A 25,482-nucleotide genomic window follows, 5' to 3' on the forward strand; every position below is an offset into this window, starting at 1 on the left:
AGTGCCTCACCTGCAGAAAGGAGATACTGATATGTGCCCTCCAACACCTGCTGGGAGGCAGGACGTAAGGACAGCGCTGAGCACAGCCACTGGCCTAGGCAGGTGCTGAGTAATCCATAGCTGTTTTGATCATGACAATGATGGTGATGATTAACACATGAAGACAGACCAAAGAGTAGAGGTAACCACAAAAAAGAAACATGTACGAGTCAATAAGCATTTCTCTTCACATTGACTGCAGAATGTCCTATTGATTTTCTTAATAAACCAAGGTTTGTCCATTAATTATAGCATTACAAGTTCACATGCAAGCTTCCAGAATAAAAGAATTTGTGGCTTCTAACTTTTGAATACTAAGAAAGTTGAAGGAAAAAAAAAAGGAGAATGAAAGCAAAAGAGGCTGGGACTACAGAATTCTTCCGCAACTACAATAACTCGATGTTAGGAGAGAAACAATTTCCTTTCATCCAAGGACGTCTGCCGGATCCGAGATGTCTGGGGTATTCTAACCGTACTCATTAATTCACATCACCAAGTCTTCAAACTACCTACTGCTCACCCTAACACTCTCGATGACATTGTCGCTGACAGTTACCCAGGGCCGGGTAGGACAGGTCCATCTCGGGCACCTTCACAGGAACCCTAGGAGGGGAATACTGTCACTACCTTCCCCGTTCTGGAGACAGAGCAACTGAGGCACCAGGAGCCTAAATGCTCCAGGTCCCACTGATAGTAAATGCTGACAGTAAAGGACAATGTGCATTTCTGCTGTTGAGGAAGGAATGGATGCAAATGCAGGGAGAATGTTAACAACCAGCTCGTCTGGTCTTGACGCCATCTGCCGTGACGTAAGAGGAGGGTGCGGCGGACAGCCCCGGGGTCACTATTCAGGACGAAACGACACGCCTGTCCGTGCCACCGAGCACGGCAGCAGACCTGAACCCTCTTCTGCGAGAAGGGAAGTAAAATCAGCCCAGCTCTGTCTGCCCTCACCTGGGCTTCACTGCACAGCCTTCCCATCGGTGCCTCCAACGGTCAGAGCGCCCGGGCGGTCTACACGACGCGAGGCTAAATAAAAACACTTCTCTACTGCAGACAGAGCAGTTTCTCAGAAAAGTTTAAACCTTTTTTTTTTTTTTTTTGCCTACACTCAGCAAAGTGGAAAAATGAAACATTTCTCTAAAAAGTCTTGAGTCTCACTAATCACATCAGTACAACAGTCTCAACACATCAGAACTCTTCAAATCACGAGGGAAACAACCATCCCCACCAGAAGGCACTCCCAGAATGTGCAGGAGACTGACTGGGGAAGCAGGAGAGCCCCACCGCAGGGCCGCAGGGCCGCAGGGCCGCAGCCAGGACCACAGCCATGCGCTCGGCCTCTCAGCCAGCTTTCCCTTCCCATCAAGTAACTGGGGGACGACTGAAGTCATCCAGGATGCTGTGCCGAAGAAGGATAAAATATCTTCTCTTCTAGAACCATTACAGACCCACCCATGCAGCCCTACACACAACTGTGCAGCCGCAGGAAACCAGCTCCCGAAGGTCGCGTCTCACTCTCTGTTGGTCACAGGTGAAGTCAGGACAAAATACATTCAAGCCACTCCCCTACCCAATACACATTTACTACCAAGGGCTTTCTCTCTGGGGGAAAAAGTGTCAAAGAATCTCATGGATCAAAAACCACCTCAAGGTTGTGCATGAGGCCTTGATCTCCACACTCTTTGCTCTTATCTTCATGACCTAAGCAGTATGACAAGTTCATCCCTTTAGGGCCAAAAGGCTCAAGTTTATTCGAAAAACACTTGCAAGTCTGCTCCTCCAAGAAGACGTTTTACCCCTCACCGGTGCTGACAAACCTAAGCAGATCAAACTGAACTTATTAAAAGAACTTCATCGGGGCACCTGGGTGGCTCAGTCTATTAAGCGTCCGACTCTTGATGTCAGCTCAGGTCATGATCTCACGGTTCGTAAGATCAAGCCCCACATCGGGCTCTGTGCTGACAGCATGGAGCCTGCTTGGGACCTCCCTCTCCCTCTTCCTCTCTCTCTCTGTCCCTCCCCGCCTCGTGGGAGTCTCAAAATAAATAACTAAACTTTAAAAAAGAAAAGAGAAAGAATGTCATCAAACTGAAAACTAAGGAAGAGACCAAGCCCTGAATCAGCTGTTAAAGTTGACACCTGGGAAAAAGACCCAGGCACAGAACTTTGAGGCCAGTCTACCAAGAAACTTTATTCAAGTGTTCCAGAAATGAAACAATCATTGTAATCCATCAACAGTAAGATTCCATAAGATCAGTACTCAACAAAATCAGAAGAAAACGTCTCGTCCAAGATTTCTGACTCAACGGCTTTTATATTTTATGTAAACGTTAGTCAGGTTTCACTCAGAGAGAAACGTAATCAACTACTCCTGCATCCTTAAGAGGCAGGGAAGGAGTCCGGGCGGGAGGAAGGCACAGAGCTTACCTGGTCGGTGTCTGTTGGCTGCTTCAGCAGGGAGAGAGCTCCCCTGGAACCTGCGAGCTCCAGTCTTACCCCCAGTTCCACCAGGATAGTGACAGATGACAGACGCAGAACATAACCCTTCAAGGGCAGCTGGGTGTTTAAAAAACAAACAAAAAAATACAATTAGTAAAGTTAGTGGCCCATCATGAGCTCAACCTGCAGGGCCTAAGAATGATCTGAACACGGAACAATTCGATTATGTAGAAGTGCCAGTTTCTCCCCAAAACAAAGATGGTTCCTCCAGATCACGGGTTTTGTTCCCAACAGGAGCGTAGCACCCACTACCTTTCCCACGCCCATGCCGAAGCTGGCAACACAGAACACTGTCGGGAGACTCGAGGTCTCACTGGGAGACTGAGCACACACGTGAGACAGGCCAGCCTCTTCATCCTTGTCACCAACACTTGAGCGCCCACCACGTGGCAGGCCCAGTGCCAGACCCTGACACTACAGAGCCAGGGAGCGACAGATGCTCCGGATTGAAAACGTTCAAAAATAAGACAGCAAAGCCGGCCCACAACACCTTGCCCCGCCATACGCCCTAAAATGCATCGGTTTCCTTTGGAGCAAACACCTGTAAGCCTGTCTGGTCCTCAAAGGCAGCCACGGTTACTTAGAGTACGGCCGGCAGGCAGGCAGAGCCTAAGAATCAAGCTCGGCCCCGGGCCTTCTAAGTTACTCTACAGTGTTCATGTCTATGACTGCAACGGTCCCCAAACCTTTTGGTCTTAACACCCCTTCGCGCTGTGAAAATCACTGAGGATCACAAAGAATTTTTTTCTGTGCGGGTTACATCGACAGATATTTACCATATCTGAAACTATAACTAAAAACAGATTTTAATAGGTATGTGTTCATTCCTTTTTAAAATAATAATAATCCCACTATATATTATATATTGATGAACAATAACTATTTTCCAAAACAAAAATATAGGCTGGAAGGCTGGTACTGTTTTATATTTTTACAAATGTCTTTAATGTATGACTTGATACAGTGAGCTGGAGTCTCCCATCTACCTCTGCGTTCAATCTGTGGTGATGTCACAGGTCACGTGGCCTCTGGGAAACTGCACTACACGTTCGTGAGAGACTGGACCAGGCAAACAGCATACAGCACAGGCCGTGCCCCCCGCCCCCCACCCTTCTTCAGGGACACTACCGACCCAGCTGGTCCCTATGTGGGTCATGAGCAGGGACCCTTCCTTCTGGATAAGTGCCCACCACAGGGGCCCTAATGTTACAGCTCCCTGAAGTACGGATATATTCCACCGACCAATCTCTAGCCCCCTTAAATCGAATTATGGAGTTTAAGTCCATTTTAAGAATTTCTTATATTTAATGGTTCCAGAGCACATTGCTAAACTTCCATTAAAGAACTTACTCCATTACTGTATTCTGACTTGTATTTATCGTAGTAGCTCACAGGCCTCCCGACTAATCTTTCCGGGAAAGAACCTGATTTCACTCCTTACCCACACAACATTTATTTAACAAGCGTTTATGGAACATGTACAGTAAGCTGAGTTACGGACACACACAGACCACGCGTCCCACCCCACGCCGAGGAGATGGTCCCTGAAGGAAAAACGCATGTAAACACACAATTCCAGCACAAAGGGCAAGCTCCACGACAGACGGGGCTCTGGACAAGACTCTGCAGGCCCCCACTGCCTGGAGGGGTGAGGAAAGGCTATCCTTTGAAGTAGGTTTTTTCCTTCTTTCTCTAGTTTTTCAAATTGAAATGTAACTCACAAAACTCACCCACTGAAAAGTGCCCAAGTCAGCAGTCGTTAGTACACAGACAGTTGGGCGACCATCACCACCGTCTAACTCCAGAACGTTTCCATCAGCCCCAAAAGAAACTCCACGGCCACCTCTACCTCTGGCAGCCAGGAATCGGTTCTCTGCCTATACTGGACATTCCAGCTGACAGGTGGCCCTTTGTGCCCGGCTCCTCTGAGTCTACGTGCTGCTATCAAGGTCCGTCGCAGTTTATGTCTTTCATGTTATGGAAGGACAGGGGACGTACCACGTGGTTCTGGTTTCGGGTGTATGCCACACGGACCGGACGACTCCATACGTCACTTCGGCGCTCCTCGCGACAAGCGCGGTCACCCTCTGTCACGGCTCCACGGTATTACGGTATTACTGACTATCCTCCCTGTGCTGTAACTTTTCACATTTTCACGTCTTCATGACATTCCACTGTGTGGACATACCACGTCTGGCTGACCCGTCCACCAGCTCGTGTACACACGGGGTTTTGAAGAATGAGGGTAGGAGGTGACTTCGGTGGGGAATGGCATTAGCAGAGGGCAAGATATGCTTAAATACAAACAAGCCCAGAGGAACACGGAAAGACAGCCCACGATACAGGACAGTGTGTGGGGGTGCCTGCAGGATGCCAGGGCAGGCCCGGGTGGGGACACGGCAGCAGACACGGCAGGAGGGCTGTCCCCGCCGATCCCCGACACCGACCAGACAGCCGACTGCCTCTCCTCCCTCATCCTTCGTTTTTAGAATTCCTTTTCATTTTTCTCTTTTCTCTTATTGCAAATAACAGTTGCTACAATCACATATCTGACATCTTCATGAGATGACCTTACCTCCGAGCCACAGGAAGTCATTGACTGAGCGGAGAAGTTCCACGGACATGTGGTAATGCACCAGAGAGTCCTGCAGCATCCCGGCCTGGAGGCACAGGTCTCCCACGTGCTTCCGCATGCGCCCCTGGCACCGCTTCTTGTAATGTCTAAAAAACACAACGCGTGGAAATGTGTCACTGCTAGCACGCACGACTTCTGCCCCCAAAGCACACTGGCTAAGCACCATTCAACCCTCTCACTACAAAAAAAAAAAATGCTAAGAAGGCAACGTTAGGCTCTGTAATTGAGAGGCAGCAACCATCATTGCCAGTATGTGAGCTGGAACAGTCCCGACTTCAAAAACACCTGCCAGGTTATTTCCTAGAGGGACGAGGTACATGTGACTTCCACCATGTATTTCCCTCAGACAATATTTGAGTGGGATTTTCCTTCACAAATTTTCCTACTGTAACGTCAGCATGAGAAAGTTTATGTTTCAGCTTTTTAGAAAATCAATCACCTTCCACTTCCTTAAATTCAAACCTACTATTATTTTATAAAGAGAGTGATGTTTGTATCACAAGCCAGCCGTTGGCTTTTGCAAATAAGACCTTTATCTTCACTACTTTAGAGCCAGCTTCAATAATGCCTTGAGAGGGCGGGGCCTGGGGCGTCACCAACAGCTCCTTAAATATTGGCAAGGATGTGCTATAAATAATGCAAAGGCTTCTCACTCCATATCAACTCAAAACCAAAAAAAATTGTATCAAAATATTCGTTTATCATTTTTTAAATATTCCTATTCTTTTGAATATTAAATTTCTTCAAAGAGAAGTGTTTTTCTTTTCAAGAAAAATCGCAGCTATATTAAATTTTTTTCTCACCAAGAAAGCCATCATATCAAGAATAAAAACCCCTACAGGAATCCAAAAGACGTGAAGTTTCTAGCTAACTGAGTGTTATTGACAGATCTCAGTACAAAGTTAAATCTTCACAGATCTAACTCTAACAAACACTATAAACTCCTTGGCCACCCCAGAGTTTAGTCTTTCTGTTCCCAGTATGGGTTGTACTAAGATCATCACGTAAGGCAGGGGAGAGGGAAGAGGAAAGCCCAGTCTCCTTCACAGCCACAACGCAGTGTTAGCATGCCCCCCTCCCCCACTAACAAGCCAGCCCTCCCCATAAGAAAACTCCACACCTAGGCCACCCTGGCATCCCCAACCAGACGCCCTCATCTCTCTCCTCCTGGATACCTCCACAGCCTTCCAACGAGCCCCTCGCCAGTCTCCACTCCGTCCCTGCTACACTCACGCCCACCCGGAGCGGCCTTCCCGAAGCATAAATCTGATTCAGTCCCCCACTTCAAACCCTTCAAGGTTCCCCAGTACAGTTCTGGCTCCCCCACTGCCCACCCCCTGCGCTCTGCAGCCTTACCCGACCCCAGTGACCGCGGGCCCCACCTTCTGCCTCGCCACTTCACGCTCTCCTTGGGCCTCACCCCATTTGATGGTCAGCTTCTCAAGACAGCCTTCCCTGCCTCCTACCTCTGCACTTTGGGCAGGCGTCTCTGCTGTGCTCCTAGAACATTCTAGCTGAATCAACTTCTGACATCTGTAAGCCCCAAAACGACACGTATGTTTTGCTTCCTACTGTGTATCCATTCCTCTCCCCTGGACGCTCAGCAGCACGTTTGCTATCAATAAACAGATGAATGGATGGGTCTCAAAGGGACTGAGCTGCTCCCGCCCGGCCCAACCCCCTCCTTCCACTGAACCCAAAACCAAGAACCCTCTCCTAAAGGCCACTCCCCACTGACCCCTTCACTGCCTCCCTCTGTTGTCAGTTCTGATAAAACCCAAGCTCCTCCGAAGCCCTGTATGACAGGCCCTCTCGAGTGTCCTCTCCACCAGGAGCAGCCCCCACCCTGAAGCCTGGGACACAGACCCCCGGCCCCCCAGCACAGGACACCTTCCTCAAGGCCTCCGCCCAGGCCGCTCCCGCCACCCGAGCCGCCCTCATGGTCCCGTCACCTGGCTGGCTCTTATCCCGTCTTCAGAATACACACAGAGCCCTCTGTCTCCTGGAAATCTCCCCTCGTTATGTCCCTCAGGTCTTGGCCAGGCTGCCCCCCACAACGCGACCGCACTGTTACCATTCACCCCATTAAAAGCAGGGCCTCTCTGAGAGCATGTGGGGAGATGAGGAGGATGAGAGCAGAGGAGGGAGGAACAAAAAGCAAACACAGCCAGGGGCGCCTGGGTAGCTCAGTTGGTTGGGCGGCCGACTTCGGCTCAGGTCATGATCTCGCGGTCCATGAGTTCGAGCCCCGCGTCGGGCTTTGTGCTGACAGTTGGGAGCCTGGAGCCTGTTTCAGATTCTGTGTCTCCCTCTCTCTCTGACCCTCCCCGTTCATGCTCTCTCTCTGTCTCAAAAATAAATAAACGTTAAAAAAAAATTTTAAACAAAAAGCAAACACAGCCCAAGCCCCAAAGTCAAGGCTTCTCACGTGTGTGTCACAAGCCACCGGACCTGACGGGGAACAAAACTTCCACTTAATACCCATGAAAACATCTCACCGTGATACCAACATGCAGGGACTTTTCACCCTACTGAGTAAAATAAGACAACAATGTCAACAGAACAGAAGTTCAGGACGCACCGCTGTGTTCTCCGTTCCAACCGGAAAAGGACTCGGCATCCAAACGCACATTTCCCGCCTCCAGTACCGTTACTGTCAACTCCCGACACGTGGCTCAGCGTGCGAAGACTGCCTCGGTGCTGAGTGCCATACGTAGGGACTAATCGGCACCTTCCCCCTCCCCTGCCCCCTTCCCGTCTTAAACTGGCATTATTCCCCCTCGCGACAGAAGCCCCGTGACAGGCCCTCACTCTTCTCTGAACCCGCAAATATCGTGCCTTACCCTTAGAAGGGTCAAAACAGAACTGCTTCCTCCAAAGTAACTATTGACGTACTCAGGAGATTCTTTTAAAGTCTTTGCGGGGGAAAGACTATTCCAGAACTATCCACCAATCCTACAGGTCAGCTCCTGCTCCCAGTCCCCCCAGAGCCCTACCCAACGTGCCTTCTGCTCCACGGGACAGACCAGGAGTCTGGGACGCCCCCACTCCTCAGGCCTCTGCGCCCTCCCTCAAGGACCAGCGCGGCTCTATCCCACCGCCCCATGAGACTCTGGCTCCCAGGGGGCTCTCCTCCACCCTCCTGCTGCAGGAGGAGTCCTCCCGGGATGTAGGTCCAGCACACCATCCCCCCCGGGGCTTCCTTAGCAGCTGCCCTGCCCTCCAGTGCTTTTAAGATAAATGGCACCAGCTCCCAAAATCCCATACCGGGCTTCCCTCCAGCCCACTGGTCACAGCCCGGCCCCTCCTCCCACCCCAGTCTACACCTCGCTAGGTGAGCTCACCCACACCCTTGGTCCTAAACACAAGCCACATACCGACACCTCCCAGGGTGTCTCTCCAGTCCACTCTGTCACCTGCACTCCAGGCTCATAAATCCAACTGCCTCTTTGAAACGGTCACTTGAATATCGAACGAATACAGGCATGTAAAAACACGTCCAACATTCGCTCTGGAATTTGACCCCCAGCAGGTACCTCCAGTCCTTCCCAGCAGACAGCCCCACCACATGCCCAGCTGTTCAGGTCAAAACCCTGACTTTCTCACTCGATTTCCTCTTTTCCTCACCCCGCCCCCCCGCCCCCGGCCCAGTGACGAGCCGTGACATTTCTGTCCCTAAGTATACCTCAGTGCAGGACACGGCAGGCGTGCGCTGAGTGTCACAGCCCTCTGAAGAGAGGGAGGGCTCTCCTGGCACCGACACTCAGGGAAGGCACGTGGTCTCGCACAGGAGGCCACGAAGACGGCCCAGAAAAAGAGGCTCATGGCTGTCCTGCAGTCTGAACTTTGAAGGGTCCGAGGTCTGGGAGAGCTCCCGCTGAATGGACCTACCTGCCAGAGGTGAGCAGGTGAGAAGGGAGGAGGCCGGGCAAGGCCACTCTTACACCAGTCCCCTGGGGCCTAGGGAGCAACGGGAAAGGTCCCGTGTTCCGGGGCACAGCCCGGCCGTCACAGCATCCCTGCCCTGCCTTTCTGAAGGCGGACGGCTTCTCGTACTTGCTACACCGCACTCCTGCCTTAGTCCCCCACCCCGGAACATGAGGGACTCTTTCTGAAAGTCCAGCCAGTCTCAACTGAGGCAAAGTAAACGAAGGACGAACGTATTCCCCTTCGGGCCAGAGCATTAAAGAAGAAATCAGGGCCTCCCGGCCAGCACGGTGGCCGCAGCAAAACCTCCCCCCCGGGGGAGCTGGGCCGGGGCGGGGGAACACAAGGACCTGGATCAGCCCCAGGTTCTCCCTCCAGGACCGAGCTTGGTTAACTGCTGGAGTTCCCCCGCCGCAAACTAATGACACGCCCTTCAGTGACAGACGTGAGCCTCAACAAACACAGAAACGGCTAATTCTCACCAACACGGAGTTTCATGAAGAATAAAGGCTGGTGCAAGTAAGGGCCCGCTCGACCGCTCAGGTGAACCCCATGACCCGGCTCTGCATGCCTACTGGCTAACACAGAAAGTCAGCTGTGGTCAACCACAGAGGTCCCTGTGTCCACAAGATCCAAATGAACCAGCTATTGAGAAGGCCACGTTTTCCTAATGCTTAGAAACAGTCCCTGTCATAAAAGGGCATGAGACCGGTGCAGACTGTTGGACAGTCTCTGCCCTTTTATGAGGGAGAGCTGCTAAGGTGAAGTGAAGTCAGTAGCATGCTGCGGGGGTGGGCAAGGGGCAACCATGCCCTCCTCGGCGTCCCTTCGCGTCCCTGCACCGGCGACCGCCGCGGGAGCTAAAGCACCGTCATGCACATCACACAGCAACAGCCAGGAAACACGTGCCCGAGGTGCTCATTCAAAAGCCAGAATGGAGCGAGGGGCCGCTTGTCTTAGACTTTACAGGTTAAGATGCCCGGTGGAAAAGCCCGCGAAGCCACCCAAATCAATTAGCATCTCACTCCTTCAAAACGAACAAAAAAGATGAATCAGGGCTCATTTGTCACCAAATGCGAAGGAAGACCAAACAAGTTCCCCAAAGCAAATATTTTAAACAGATATCAAACACCCATGGGTTACGTGCTAAAAAAGCAAAAAAAAAAAAAAACTTTTAATAAGATGATTCAAAAATAAAAAGATGATCAGAGTAATACGGATCCAGGCAGCGGTAAGTTTTGGTTTTTTAAAGCAGTAAAGGCAATGAGGAGGCAGCACACAGGGAAATCTAGCTATTTTCAAGGCAATATGTTCACAGCCTACCTTTTCAGACCCAACAACATACTCACAGGGCGGTATGACAGAAAAAAAAAAAAGGAAAAGAAAAGAAAGAGGAACAAGCAAAAATTAGAAACACACAAGAACAAAAATAACTTTCACGCCTACGACACTGCACGTCCAGGAACCTACCAAGGGGCTCTCATGAGGCCAGGGGCACGCGGGATGTTCAAGTGAAATACACCCGCACCCCACGTTACTGGGAAGTGTGGGGCCTGCACTCAGCCGAGTCGGCCACGGGGCCTATCCATGTGGCCAGCGCACCAACCGAAACTTGGCCTTCACCTAGACATTTCCTTGTGAGCTGCAGAATACGATCTCATTTCAGTTGGACGCTCCTACAAGAGCTGCAGGAACGGAACCTGCTACACAGCAGTGAGAGCAACAGTGTTAGCAGAGATTACAGAAGAATGTATTTGATTTGAGGTCAAAAGAGAGCTGAGTGTTTACAGCACTCAGAGCAGAATGGACCCACCGGGAGGCCAGTTCAATCCACTGCCGCTTTTCCGGGGCCTAGAGCCACGCCTGGCACGTGGAGGCCCTCACTCGATGCTTGCTGATATTATTACCCGGCACGTGCCAGGCAGTGTCCCAAGACAGTCCTGTCACTCCCTTCAAACCGTGAGCATAGATTTCAAAGGGCAAGAACAAGCTGGCATTCCCTGGTGGGTCTGCAACCTCAAAGCCAAGAAGTCGATGACTAAAATATGTCACTGGTGCCTCGTGCAGCAAAGGAGGATGTCCCAGGCATGGGGTCAGAGCGGGGTTCCCAGCTGCCTTTGAGGCTTCAGCCTCTCCCCCACTGGTCTGGGCGGCAGGGACAAGCCAGTCCGTGCCCGCACCCCAGGCCGCTGCGGCTGGGGAGTGCAGGGGCTGTGTGCACGGTGCAGCCCCGTGTGGTAAGGGACAGTGGCCAGGGCGCCCGCCCCACTGAGCACCGCTGTGGAGAGGGCTCAGTGGGCACCATAGCTCTGTCCCTCGTGGCTGACCAGCTCCTACACCTTGCCACCCCGGCCCCAAGGCGTAAAAGGGGAGGACCAGCATGTAGACCACAGGGCCACCGGGAGGACTGAGCACAGGTCACAGGTGCAACATGCCTGCCCCTTCCTTAGGCCACTAAAAGTGCGTGGCGAGGAAATGAACACCACCCCAGACCCTGCAAAGCACCACAGGCAGGTGGAACTTGGGCTACTCTGTGCTCCCCACTCACAGGGCTGGCCTAGGGCCTGGTTTTTCTCAGTTCTGTGACAATTTCTGCTCCAACTTACCAACAAGCAGAAGGGCAGTGTTTGACCTTAGGTAAATTCAAGAAACTTACTGACCACCTACTTTGCAGTGGGCACTCTGCCAGCATGCACACTGGGTTAATTAAGCCTCACCCGGGAGACCCTGATCCACAATCTACAGAAAGGGACACAGAGGGGGACCTGGGTGGCTCAAGTCAGTTAAGCATCTAATTTTTGATCTCAGCTCAGTTCATGTCAGTTCGTGGGATCGAGCCCCACGTTGGGCTCTGTGCTGACAGTGCTTAGCCTACTTGGGATTCTCTCTCTCTTCTCTCTGTCCCTCCCAGCTCGTGTGCACATGCTCTCTCTGTCTCTCTTTCAAAATAAATAAACTTAAAAAAAAAAAAAAAAAAGAAGAAGAAGAAGAAGAAGAAGAAGGGGCACCTGGGTGGCTCAATCAGGTAAGTGTCTGACCTTGGCTCAAGTCATGATCTCATGGTTGGGTTTGAGCCCCACATGGGACTCGCTGCTCTGAGTGCAGAGCCCGCTTTGGATCGCTCTGGATCTCTTTGGATCGCTCTGATCTCTATGGATCGCTGTGGATCTCTATGGATCACTCTGGTCTCTTTGGATCGCTCTGGTCTCTATGGATCGCTCTAGATCTCTATGGATCACTCTGGTCTCTATGGATCACTCTGGTCTCTTTGGATCGCTCTGGTCTCTTTGGATTGCTCTGATCTCTATGAATCACTCTAGATCTCTATGGATCGCTCTGGTCTCTATGGATCGCTCTGGTCTCTTTGGATCGCTCTGGTCTCTATAGATCGCTCTGGTCTCTTTGGATCGCTCTGGTCTCTGGATCGCTCTGGTCTCTATGGATCGCTCTAGATCTCTATGGATCGCTCTGGTCTCTATGGATCGCTCTGGTCTCTTTGGATCGCTCTGGTCTCTACGGATCGCTCTGGTCTCTACGGATCGCTCTGGTCTCTATAGATCGCTCTGATCTCTATGAATCACTCTAGATCTCTATGGATCGCTCTGGTCTCTACAGATCGCTCTGGTCTCTATAGATCGCTCTGGTCTCTTTGGATCGCTCTGGTCTCTTTGGATCGCTCTGGTCTCTGGATCACTCTGGTCTCTATGGATCGCTCTGGTCTCTTTGGATCGCTCTGGTCTCTATGGATCACTCTAGATCTCTATGGATCGCTCTGGTCTCTATGGATCGCTCTGGTCTCTTTGGATCGCTCTGGTCTCTATGGATCGCTCTGGTCTCTATGGATCACTCTAGATCTCTATGGATCGCTCTGGTCTCTTTGGATCGCTCTGGTCTCTATGGATTGCTCTGGTCTCTATGGATCGCTCTGGTCTCTTTGGGTCGCTCTGGTCTCTATGGATCGCTCTGATCTCTGTGGATTGCTCTGGTCTCTGTGGATCACTCTGATCTCTATGGATCGCTCTGGCGCTCCTCCCCTGCTCGCTTGCTCTCTCTCTCTCTCTCTCTCTCTCAAAAATAAATATTAAAAAAAATAAGAAGAAAAAGAAGGGGACTAAGAGACTAGGTGCCCAAGGCCACGAAGCCGACACTCTCCCTCACTCAAGGGGACCTCCTCTAGGCAAACTATCACACGTCGTTCTCTTCCGTGCATGGACACAATGGTCACAGCACAGGGAAGCAGAGCAGGGGACAGACCGGGGGAACAAACAGCACAGAGAGCTAACCTGCAATTCTGGGGCAAAGTTCAGTTGTTGACTGAATCTCAGGGGAAATGTGAGGCCTGATCTTTTCCTGCTCTGTCCAACACCCCCTCTAATACAGAGAACGTGAACACACGTTCATCTGTATAAGGTGCTCTTTGGGAAGTCCCTGGTGGTGTTTCTGACACCCTGATGATGCTTGTCTAGGCTGACTGTCAGCGAGGAGTCAGACGCTGTGGCTATCGTAGGAAGAAGGGGCCTGACCCGTGCGCAGCACCCAGCCTGGGCGGCCAGACCTCCTTTCCTGCTCAGCTCAGCTAGCTCCTAGCTCTGGCGCCTCTCCTGCTTTGGCACCTCATCTATGAATCGAAGGGACGAGGATGAATCAAAGTTTCAAACTGGGCGCTGAGGCAGTGCTATCCAATAGGAATAAAATGTGAGCCACAGAAATAAGACTTTCCTTCCAGTTGCCACAGTTTAAAAAGTAAAAAACTACTGAAACTGATTTTAATATTTTGTTTAACTAATACATGTAAAATACTACCATCTGACATGTAAAAATATTAATGAGGCGCCTGGGTGGCTCAGTCGGTTAAGTATCTGGCTTCAGCCCAGGTCATGATCTCACAGTTCATGAGTTCGAGCCCCGCGTCAGGCTCTCTGCTGTCAGCACGGAGCCCACTTCGGATCCTCTCTTCCCCTCGCTCTCTGTCCCTCCCCCACTCATGCTCTACATCTCTCTGTGTCTCAACAATGAATAAACATTAAAAAAATTAAAAATACATTAATGAGATATTTTCTTTTTTCCGTGCTAAGTCTCAATACCTGATGTGCGTTTTACGTACAGCACATCTCAGCTCAGACTGGTCACCTCTCTGGTATTCACAAGCCACAAGGGGCTACCATGTTGGACAGCACCTCAGGGGGTCCCAGAAGGAGTCTGAAACGGGGGAGGAGGGGTACACACTAACCCTGCAAGGATTTCCCTTAACGGAAGGCTGGCCCATCCTTACAAGTCTGAAAACTGCGGACTGCACCTGTCCACCCCCCACTGCAGTGAAACTCTGCTATCTGCTTATCCCGTCTTGCCGTCCAGAAGCAGCCCGATCACGAAGCCTCTGGGCCCCTAGGTAAACTTACCTGCTATCTGTGTCCAGTCCCACAAAGTCCTTTTTCTCAAATGGGACACAGAGGAGGGGGATCTTATCCCCAGACTTGTCTGTGGCCCTGTCCAGACGCTTGGACTCGAGCACAATGAAGAGGGATTCGATGAAGTCCTCGATTCTCTTCTCCACCGCCTCACAGTCCTCGTAGTTGGGGTAGAAGGCCACATCGGTGCGCGGCTGCTCCGTGATCTCCCCCTGCAGCCCAAAGACAAAGAGGCGGGAGTCGTAGAGCGTGGAGCCGTAGATCTCCTTCTGCACGTGGAACTTCTCGAAGGTCTGAGGCCAGTCCTTGGCCGAGAAGCAGTCTGTGATGGTGATGAGGCCCACGACCTTGCGATGGGTCTGGAAGTCGCCCCACTCGTTGTTCTCCGGTGGGTAGTGGTGCCTGTAGCGGATGGAGAGCACCCGCTGGGAGTCCCGCACGCTGATCTGGCTCACGGAGGAGATCCTCTTGTAGATCCTGAAGAAGTTCTCTTCCGACACAATGCCCACAGGCTGCACCACCACGAGGAGAGTCTGGTGGTCCTCGGCACATTGCATGTAGTCGGGGACACTCATTTTGAAGACCCTGCCCAAAGAGAGAAAGGGGACTTTGAGGTGCACGGGTGTTGAAGGCTGTCGGCCCACCTTGGGATACGGCGGTTCTGACGCTCACCACCGGGGAGGCCGGGTAAGCCCCACGCAAAGCCGCGGGCTACAATCTGTCCTTGGACTCCTGCACACGGCCACCACAGCTCTTATCACAATGCCACAGCTCTCGGTCTAGGCCTCGAGGTCCTGCAGAAAAAGCACGTCTCTCATTGTCTATTTCCAACACCTGGCCAGGTGCCGATGGAACCACTGAACTGCTCCCTCTTCCCCTCGGCGGGACATAATGAGAAGAACCACAGTGGAATCAGAAGATCTGGAGTTGAACTCTGGTCTACAGGACATAAATGGTTTATATGTGTAGCATCTCACTTAAACCTCTCCGTAACACCACCTCAACTCTACTGGTGAAGGACCTGAGGCAAAGAGAGGCCCCCTGAGAGGCAGTGTTTGAGCCCGAGTCCCACAGCAGGTGCCACACGGCCCGCCCACTACCCCTCCTAGCAGGCATTCTCCAAACATTCTCTTCCACGCCGCCTCAGAAAGAACCACACCCACCGCAGCGTTCAACAGAGAGGTATGGCAGTCCCTGGGAGACTTCTCAAGCCCTCAAGGGCCAGGGCTGAAGGCGGAGATTTAAGGTTTTCTGTTTCTCAAAAGGAGCCATGGCTTTAAAAGCAACAGCAAAACACATATCTGGTCCAGGCCTTCACTGCGCAGAGACGAAGGGAAGCCCAGAATGGCAGTGGACAGGCCCTACAGACAAGGACCATGGACAGGCCCTACGGGCAAGGACCAAGGACAGGCCCTACGGACAAGGACAAGGACAGGCCCTATGGTCAAGCACCGCAGACAGGCCCTATGGACAAGGACAAGGACAAGCCTTACGGACAAGCACCGCGGACAGGCCCTACAACAAGAACAAGGACAGCCCCTATGGACAAGGACAAGCCTTACGGACAAGGACGGCAGACAGGCCCTACGGACAAGCACCACAGACAGGCCCTAAGGACAAGAACAAGCCTTAGGGACAAGGACAAGCCTTACGGACAAGGACCGCGCGCAGACAGGCCCTACGGACATGGACTGCAGACAGGCCCTACGGACAAGAGGCCCTACGGACAAGAACAAGGACAGGCCCTATGGACAAGCACCGCAGACAGGCCCTATGGACAAGGACAAGGACAAGGACAAGCCTTACGGACAAGCACCATGGACAGGCCCTACAACAAGGACAAGGACAGCCCCTATGGACAAGGACAAGGACAAAACTTACGGACAAGGACTGCAGACAGGACCTACAGACAAGCACCATGGACAGGCCCTATGGACAAGGACAAGGACAAGCCTTACAGACAAGGACCGCAGACAGGGCCTATGGACAAGCCTTACGGACAAGGACCATGCACAGACAGGCCCTATGGACAAGTGCCGTGGACAGGCCCTACGACAAGGACAAGGACAGGTCCTATGGACAAAGACAAGGACAAGCCTTACGGACAAGGACGGCAGACAGGCCCTACGGACAAGCACCAAAGACAGGCCCTAAGGACAAGAACAAGCCTTAGGGACAAGGACAAGCCTTACGGACAAGGACCGCGCGCAGACAGGCCCTACGGACAAGCACCATGGACAGGCCCTACGGACAAGGACCGTGTCGCAGCAGCACCTGCAAGTCCTGGGCGCTGTGGAGGCATGAAGTGTCCACGAGGCCCAGGAGAACAAGTGCATAGAAGAAAGAAAGAAAAGACAAGGACAAGCACACAGGCCTTCTCTCCACAGTGCTGTACGGTGAAGTGTCACCAAGTTATTCAGTATGTTTGCACCCAAAATAGAGGTGTCACAGGTTACAGAAGTTGGGAATTTTGAGTCACGATGGAAATCCCAGCCTTTGCTATGGCGTTCCCACTTCCTGCAGGGGCTCAGCGGGCACTCTGAGCCAGGCTCTACACAAGCCATGAGCTCTCCCAAATACAGATCCTTATTAACATGTGCACACATCACACCTAGACCCACCTAAGAAAAGCCACCTACAGATAAGATCGAATTAATGAAATTTAAAGCAGCCAAGTAACCCACGTTATCAGCAAAAAGGATGCTGCCAGCCCATTAGGTGGCAGAGGACATGAAGGCAGGCACAAGTCCTTCGAGTATGTCCCTGGCTGTCAAGCTATGTGACCACGAGTCGCGTAGTTTCACCAAGGTTTAGTTTTCTTTTTTGTGAGGGGCTCTGGTTGACATTAATGATGCGTAAAAGTTCATCATTCACATACCCAACATTTAGTGACAACTTCCCACATGCCAGGCTCCGTACAGAGGAAAAGACAGGGTCCCACACATATTCATGAGTACAAAGAGAAGAAAGATGTTAATCCTCCCCAACCCGGTATATAGATTCAATGCTACTCTGATTAGACTTCCTACCGGGAAGTCTATATATAGAGAGAGAGACTGTCAAGAACAGCCAAGAATCACCACTGAGGAGGGGCATGTGTCCCCCTCCCCAACAGCAAGACCAGACACAACTACAACTGCTAACAGGATACAGGGTTTCTTTTGGGGCTGATGAAATGTTGTAAAACCAGTGGTGGCTACGTAGCTCTGTGAATACACTAAAAACCACTAAACTGTAGATTTAAATGGGTCAAATGTATCGTATATAAATTATATTTCAATAAATCTGTGGAGGGGAAAAAAGACCACATAAAAAGCTACAGTCGGCACAGGGTTGGCACAGGGATAAAAAGAAAGATGGACCGTGATCATGCCCAGACCCAGACCCACACATACATGGTCATTTGAAATATGGTAGAGGTGCCATTGTAGAGCAGTAGGACAGGACAGACTCCCCAATAAATGACACCGAGACAATGGGTAATCCATGTGTAAGAAAGACACTTGACCCAATCAGAATATGGGGAAAATGCTCAAATAGGTATCTTTGAAGAGGAAACTCAAACAGCCGAGACATGGACAGAAGGATGCCCCGCTTCAATGACAATCAGGAAAAAGCAAATTAAAGCCATAGTGATAGACCATTTCACACCCAAAATAAATGGACAAAATAAAAGTCTTATTGTGGGGGCGCCTGGGTGGCTCAGTCAGTTAAGCGTCCGACTTCAGCTCAGGTCACGATCTCACGGTCCGTGAGTTCGAGCCCTGCATCGGGCTCTGGGCTGATGGCTCAGAGCCTGGAGCCTACTTCCGATTCTGTGTCTCCCTCTCTCTCTGCCCCTCCCCCGTTCATGCTCTGTCTCTCTCTGTCTCAAAAATAAATAAACATTAAAAAAAAATTTTTTTTTAAGTTTTATTGTGGTAAAATATACATATCATAAGATTTACTACTATGGCGCTGAGTATATTCACATCATTGTGTAGCTGCTTCCAGAACTTTTCCATCTCTCCCACCTCACACTCTGCACTCAGTGGACAACGACCCCCCAACCCCGCCCTTCCCGTCCCTGGTAGCCACCATTCTGACTTTCTGTCTCTGTGAATTTTTTTTTTATTTCTTTAATATTTGTAAATTTTAGAGAGAGAGAGACAGAGCATGAGCATGAGCAGGGGAGGGGCAGAGAGAGAAGGAGACACACAGAATCAGAAGCAGGCTCCAGGTTCTAAGCTGTCAGAGCAGAGACTGCCATAGGACTCTCAACCTCACAGACCGTGAGATCACAACCTGAGCCAAAGTTGGACGCTTAACCGACTGAGCCACCCAGGCGCCCCACTGTCTCTGTGAATTTAGCTGCTCTGGATCCCTCATGTAAGTGGAATCATACACTATGTGTCCTTTTGTGACTACCTTATTTCGCTTAGCAGAATGTATTCAGGGCTCATCCGTATTGTAGCATGGGTCAAAATTTCCTTCTTTTTGAATGCTGAGTAATATTCCGTTGTATAGATATTCTATTTATTGGGGCACCTGGGTGGCTCAGTCAGTTAAGTGTCCGACTTCAGCACAGGTCATGATCTCACAGTTTGTGGGTTCGAGCCCCATGTCGGGCACTGTGCTGACAGCTCAGAGCCTGGAGCCTGCTTCGGATTCTGTGTCTCCCTCTCTCTCTGCCCGCCCTGCTTGCGCTCTGTCTCTCACTCTCAATAAAAATTTAAAAAAATAAAAAAATTTTAAAAAGTAACTCTCCTATATGACAGTGGCCATACAGACTGGTACATCCTAGGCAACTCTGGCCTGCAGATGGCAAGAGACATAAACAAAGGTTCTTAGAAGCCAGAACTAAAGACAACCCAAATGTCCACTGTCAGGAGAATGGATAAATGAACTGTGGCCCTCCAACATAACGGAATACTACAGAACAGTGAACGTGAATGACCCAGGAACATGGTTGAATCTCAACAACACGATGGGCAAATAAAGATGTGGATCAACGCAAAGAGCGTGATTCTCCCCGCTTACATAAAATTAAAAACCAGGCAACACTAAACAATATACTGTTTAGGGATATTTACACGCATGGTAAAACCATAAAGAAAAATAAATTTGATGTCCATCAACTGACAAATGGATAAAGAAGATGTGGTTTATATATACAATGAAATACTACTTGGCAATGAGAAAGAAGGAAATCTGGCCATGTGCAGCAACGTGGATGGAACTGGAGGGTATTACCCTAAGTAAAATAAGTCAGAGAAAGACAGATACCATAGGTTTTCACTCACGTGTGGATCTTGAGAAACTTAACAGAAGACCACGGGGGAGGGGAAGGGAGAAAAAAAGTTACAGAGAGAGAGGGAGGCAAACCATAAAAGCCTCTTGGATACTGAGAACAAACTGAGGGTTGATGGGGGGTGGGGGAGAGGGGAACGTGGGTGATGGGCATTGAGGAGGGCACCTGTTGGGATGAGCACTGGGTGTCGTATGGAAACCAATTTGCCAATAAATCATATTATAAAAAAAGAAAGAAAAATAAATGTCGGTAGTGGTTCCTTGCATGGCAGAGAGGAGCGTAGTACGAGAGAGACACAGCGGGCTTCAGAAGTAGTACTTCTGTCCCATGCCTTAAGCTGAACGGCAGACACGGGGGCATGAGTTTTGCCATTCTTTAAACTATACATAAACATTACGTATACTTTTGCTATTGTCTGTATTTTAAAATTTTTAAACAGTTGAAAAAGGGAGAAGGTTCAACTTCAAGGAGCTTACAGCCTACTTGTCAGCAGGTCAACTAGTTTTGGAGGACTTGGGGGGGGTTGGTTTTTTTCTTATTTTAGAGATGGGGGAGGGACACAGAGAGAGAGAGGGAGAGAGAGAGAATCTCAAGCGGGCCCTTCAATCTCCCAACCGTGAGACCAAGACCCAAGCGAAAATTGAGTCAGATGCTCAACCGAGCTACCCAGGCGTCCCCAGGTCAAGTAGTTTTAGAGCCTCGCCTCTGCACCTGTCCTCTGTCAGCAGGGTATGCTGCTTAGTCCTGCAATGCCTTCTTCTCTGAGCAAGAAAACTGAGACACAAAAGAGGCAGGTGCAGGGGCGCCTGGGTGGCTCAGTCGGTTGAGCGTCCGACTTCGGCTCAGGTCATGATCTTGCGGTCCGTGAGTTCGAGCCCCGCATCGGGCTCTGTGCTGACAGCTCAGAGCCTGGAACCTGCTTCGGATTGTGTCTCCCTCTCTCTGCCCCTCCCCTACTCATGCGCGCGCTCTCCCTCTCTCTTAAAAAATAAACAAAATTTAAAAAAAAGAGGCAGGTGTGTTACAGACGCAGATCCACTTGAAGATGGGTGGACGGGGGGTCCTGGACACGGGTCTCAGGACAGGTGTTCCGTTTCCCTAGCCTCAAGTAAAATGAGAAAAACCAGAATAAAACTAACCTTACGTAAATTTAGTAGGTGCTTTATAAATATTCACTACTATTGTAATTGATGGTGATGAGCTTCCACATTTTTTGGCCTTAAAACACCCTGGTTTTTACAAAATGTTGGTGAGAATAGATGGCAGTTATTTTTCCATTGTCCTATCTAGGCCAACACTAACACTGGCATGCCTGTCTCTGCCCCCAGTTTTCCGGAATTTACGAATCTATGAAATCTAAACAAATAAGTCACCCTGAACCAAATGATCCCTCTGGGTCCCTTCCAGTTCTAACAAGGCACTAAAAGACACCAGCAATCAAATCCACGCCCCAGGTCAATAAACCTTACAGCAGCCTCACGCAAGGGTTATCCCTGAGGCGGCTCAGTTTCAGCAAACTTCTTCACTTTTGCCCCAAATTCAAAATACGCATCTAACACAGGAGGAAACTGGTCTCACGCAAGCTGGAGAAAAGAAATCCACTGGGCTCTCTAAAACGTGCCCTACTGAGATTACCCATCAATCCTAAGAAAGAAGTATTACTGTCTTTAATCTCACAGATGAGGTAAGGCTCCGTCATTCTGTTCACCATCTCCTAATAGTATCGAACGCAATATTAAAACATCAAAACTATATTTCTTCAACATGGTAGTTCCCCCAAAAGCTAAACATAAAGCTACCCTATAAACAGCAATTCTACCCCGAGGTACCTACCAAAGAGATTCGAAAACATACGCCCACGCAAAAACTTGTCCACAAATGTTTGCAGCGGCCTTATTCTTAATAGTCAAAAAACGGAAACAACACCAGTGTCCATCAACTGATGAACGGATAACCAAATTGTGGTCTATCCAACAATAGGCTGTTACTCAGACATAAAGGGAACAAAGTACTGATGATACAGCTACCACACGGGTGAACCTTGAAGGCATGCTACGTGAAAGATCGCCAATCACAAAAGGCCATGCACTGCATGACTCCACTTATATGAAATGCCCACAACATGCACATCCCTGGAGACAGAAAGTAAACTAGGGGCTGCAAGACCAGAGAATAAGTCGCTAGCAAGGAGAAAGGAGTTCTTTTTGAACTGATAAAAAATGTTCTGATACGACGATGATTGCACGACTGTGGATACAGCAGAACCATGCGGCTGTACATTTTAAATGGGTGGATTTTGTGGTATGTGAGTGATAGCTCAATAAACCAGTTATTTAAAAAACTACGTTTCTTGGGGCGCCTGGGTGGCTCAGTCGGTTGAGCGTCCAACTTCGGCTCAGGTCATGATCCCACAGTTCATGAGTTCCAGCCTCACATAGGGCTCAGTGCTGACAGCACAGAGCCTGGAGCCTGCTTGGGATCCTAGGTCTCCCTCTCTCTCTCTCTCTCTCTCTCTCTCTGCCCCTCCCCCACTCATGTTCTCGCTCTCTCTCTCTCAAAAACAAACATTTTTAAAAATTGAAATAATAAAATAAAATAATAATAAATAGTTATATTTCTTGACAACTAGTTTTCCGTCTATACTACTAGTCTGCCACACAATTTAAGAAAAACAAACAGAACCCTGCCAGGAGATCTTTAGTGTGGCAATATTCCTGGGTCTCCAACATCATGCCTCCGATGCTGTTGTGTCATGTTCACAAGCACTCGCTGGGCTGGATTAGGAACTGGCTGCAATTATTTTTCAAAAATTGCCAGTCACTAGTTTAAACTGGTGGGGGGGGGGGGATGGATGGAGGATGTCACAGCCCCACGCCTTCAGTTCATTTTGAACTAAACCGAGCCCTGTTCAACATTTTAATCCCTCTCTCTAGAAAAAAAAAACATAGGAACTCAACAAGCACCCTGTCTGAACACCAGAAAACCGTGGGTTAAAAGACATCTGTGCCGGCGGTTCCCGAGAAGGAGAGGAGCGTAGGCAAGCAGAGTGCGGGCACGCGTCTGTCCCCGCCACCCCAGTGGGGTCAGCCGGAGTTGACCACGCGAAGATCTCATCCCGGGGAAGAGCGCCTACGGGCGCCGAGCTCACTCGGAGGCACTCTCTACCCCGCGCAGAGCCAGGATGGCAGGCACGGGGGGGGAAGCCCCGGGCAGGCCGGGCGCCCAGCCGGGAGAGAGACCGGCGCCCGCCGGGGGTCCCCAGACCCGGCTCGGCGCAAGAGGGGAGGGGGCCGCCGCCGCGCGCCGCGGAGAGCAGGGCCCGGGACCCCGGGGTGGCAGGTGCGGACGCGGCCCTGGACACGTGTGCTGCGGAAGCCGGGCAGGGTCACGGGCTGGGGCGGGTGCGAACTGGACCCCGTCCCGGGCAGGTGCGGGCTGACTCGCGCCGTCGCTCGCCGCCACACACAGGCAGCCCTCCCGCAGCCGGCCGAACCCCGGCCCGGAGCCCCCCACCTCGCACTTACACAGCCGGCGCCCCGGGCCCGGAGCAGGAGCCGACGGCCTGGCGGGCGGCGGAGCCGAGCAGCCTCTGCGGCCGCTCCCCCTACTCAGAGCTGGCGCTTCCTACCGGCGGCCGCGCCGGCACCCTCCTGCGCATGCGCGGGGCCAGTCCGGGCCCGGGCTCCGCTCCGGACTTTACGAGAGACGCGGAGGGCCGCAGGGAGGGGGAAGAGAGAGGGGAAAGGAGACGAGAGGGAAAGGGAGGGAAGGGACAGCAGATACCGGGAGAAAGCCTCCCCTCCTGGGTCGCCACACCCAGCAGGGTGTGTGTCTCAGCGCCACTTTCTAACCCCTTCGAGGCGCGCTGCTCAAACTTCAACGCCCCTGCCGGGGCCCGGCAAGACCCCTAAAGTGTCAGCCCACCGCCCCCTCCCCCTGCCAGGCTCCCCTCCGCCCCGGGGACCAAGCACCCACAGAAGGGATCGCTGATGTTCAGAACTACCTGTTGGCTGTGAAGTTCTCCTTTTGCAGGCTTGGAAACAGGCACGCGCGGTCTAAGCGTCCTCCTGGGCGTGCTTCACCCGCGCAGCAGCCGGGCTGGGCAGGGGCGCGAGGTGAAAGGTCAGAGCCGGAGCGGGAGCGTGGTCCGATCCCTCGTGGGTGGATCTACCCCCCTGGAGGGCCCCAGCAATCCATCCACACCCAGCCCCCACCGACCCCGAAATGGCCCGGGGAGGGGGGGCGGGGCAGCTGTTCCAGAGGGCAGAAGCCACTTAAGGATTTAAACTTCCCTATTTTAAAAATAAATTTAAAAGGAATTTACATACATAGCTTAGATCATCCACAGCATGTTTGGAAAGACACACAAGGAATTGTTAATGGTGCATCTCCAGAAAGGGCTTCGAGAACTGAGGGTGATGGAGGGAGACACTCTTTCCCTTGTGCATCTTTGTGTTCTGTTTAAATATTTTACCATGAGCATGTATTTCTTTTTCAATTAAAAAAAAATGTTTCTAGGGGCACCTGGCTGGATCAGTCAGTTAAGCGTTGGACTCTTGATCTCAGCTCAGGTTTTTATGTCAGGGTCCTGAGTTCAATCCTTGCATTGGGCTCCCAGCTGGCGATGAAGTCTACTTAAATTTAATTAATTAATTCTTTTAATGTAATAGAAGACCAGAATGGTCCCCTCAGCAACTACAGCAGCCATGAAAACCCATGTTTGCTTTGAGTCAGGCAAGCATTTATTGCCTCTTTGCTACGTGCCCAGTGCTGTTTTATGACTTACTTTATTATTCATGTTTTCTATAAAATAATAAAATGCTATCCGTCATCCTTGTCCAGGGCCAGTGGAAAACCAATTGAGTTTTTATTGAATTGCTTTCCAAAGAGTAGGAATGAGTTATAAGCAGAACAGATCTTCAGGGAAAAACAAGTAGAGCAGATTTCCAGCATACCAGAGAACCAGGAGGTGTTTTCAACAGAGGCACACAGGGACTGAGCGAGAGCGCCTTCATGACAACACAAAAAGATGCCCATAGTGCCTGCTCCATGGCACTAGGAGCGAATGTCGACAGTTACAGAAAACAGCCATCTATTGGGCCACCCTTGACGGAGGTCTGTGTGCCAGGAGTAGAGCCCCATGACTTAGTAGTTCACACTGTCTTCATAACCTCCATGCAGAGTAGCTATTCTTAGTGTTGATGAGCTATTCTTAGTGTTGATGTCCAGAAAGGACACACAGCTTGGCTGCCTTTTCACAAATGGCTGGTGTCATTTAGGGATTCAAATCCAGGGCTGTCTGACTCCATGGCCTGTGCTCTTTCCATAGTCTTCCTCTGTTCTTATTCTCTAAATGAATAAGACAAGCAATTAAAAAGCGAGACTGAAAGCTGGCAAAAGGAAACACTGCTATTTTAGTACAGTGTTTCTCTGTTTACAGTTCACTCACTTATACTAATTTATTTTATTGTTCCAGCAAGTCTGTGAGAGAGAGAGAGAGAGAGGGAGGGAGAGAGGGAGAGAAAGAAGGAGACTAGCCTACATTTTTACCAACGAGAAAGCTGAGGCCAGAGAATGTAGAGGCTGGCATTCAAATGGATCCACGGGGGTGTCCACACCAGTCCAGGGCTGTCTTGCTCCTGGAGTTGTGCCCCTTTCATAGCTTTAACATTTCCCGAGTG

The 25,482-nt window shown here is 50.7% G+C and overlaps 1 protein-coding gene across 3 annotated transcripts in view; it reads right to left on the reverse strand.

Annotated features, from left to right (window-relative positions):
- TRAPPC9 (trafficking protein particle complex subunit 9) overlaps positions 1 to 23,424 on the reverse strand; it is a 578,179-nt gene extending 554,755 nt beyond the window's left edge. For 2 of the 3 annotated variants that reach the window (XM_042973222.1, XM_042973221.1), the window contains exons 1-4: positions 23,326 to 23,423; positions 14,503 to 15,096; positions 5,117 to 5,262; positions 2,470 to 2,598 (exon numbers count right to left, since the gene is read on the reverse strand). In XM_042973222.1, the coding sequence (XP_042829156.1) occupies positions 2,470 to 2,598; positions 5,117 to 5,262; positions 14,503 to 15,086 (859 nt within the window). In that variant the 5' untranslated portion in view covers positions 15,087 to 15,096; positions 23,326 to 23,423. Of the gene's footprint in view, positions 1 to 2,469; positions 2,599 to 5,116; positions 5,263 to 14,502; positions 15,097 to 23,325 lie in introns of all 3 variants that reach the window. The other variant, XM_042973223.1, reaches the window with a different exon arrangement.
- Positions 23,425 to 25,482: the final 2,058 nt, after the last annotated feature.

The sequence above is a fragment of the Panthera tigris genome, chromosome F2, assembly GCF_018350195.1.
Source record: "Panthera tigris isolate Pti1 chromosome F2, P.tigris_Pti1_mat1.1, whole genome shotgun sequence".
Classification (NCBI taxonomy): domain Eukaryota; kingdom Metazoa; phylum Chordata; class Mammalia; order Carnivora; family Felidae; genus Panthera; species Panthera tigris.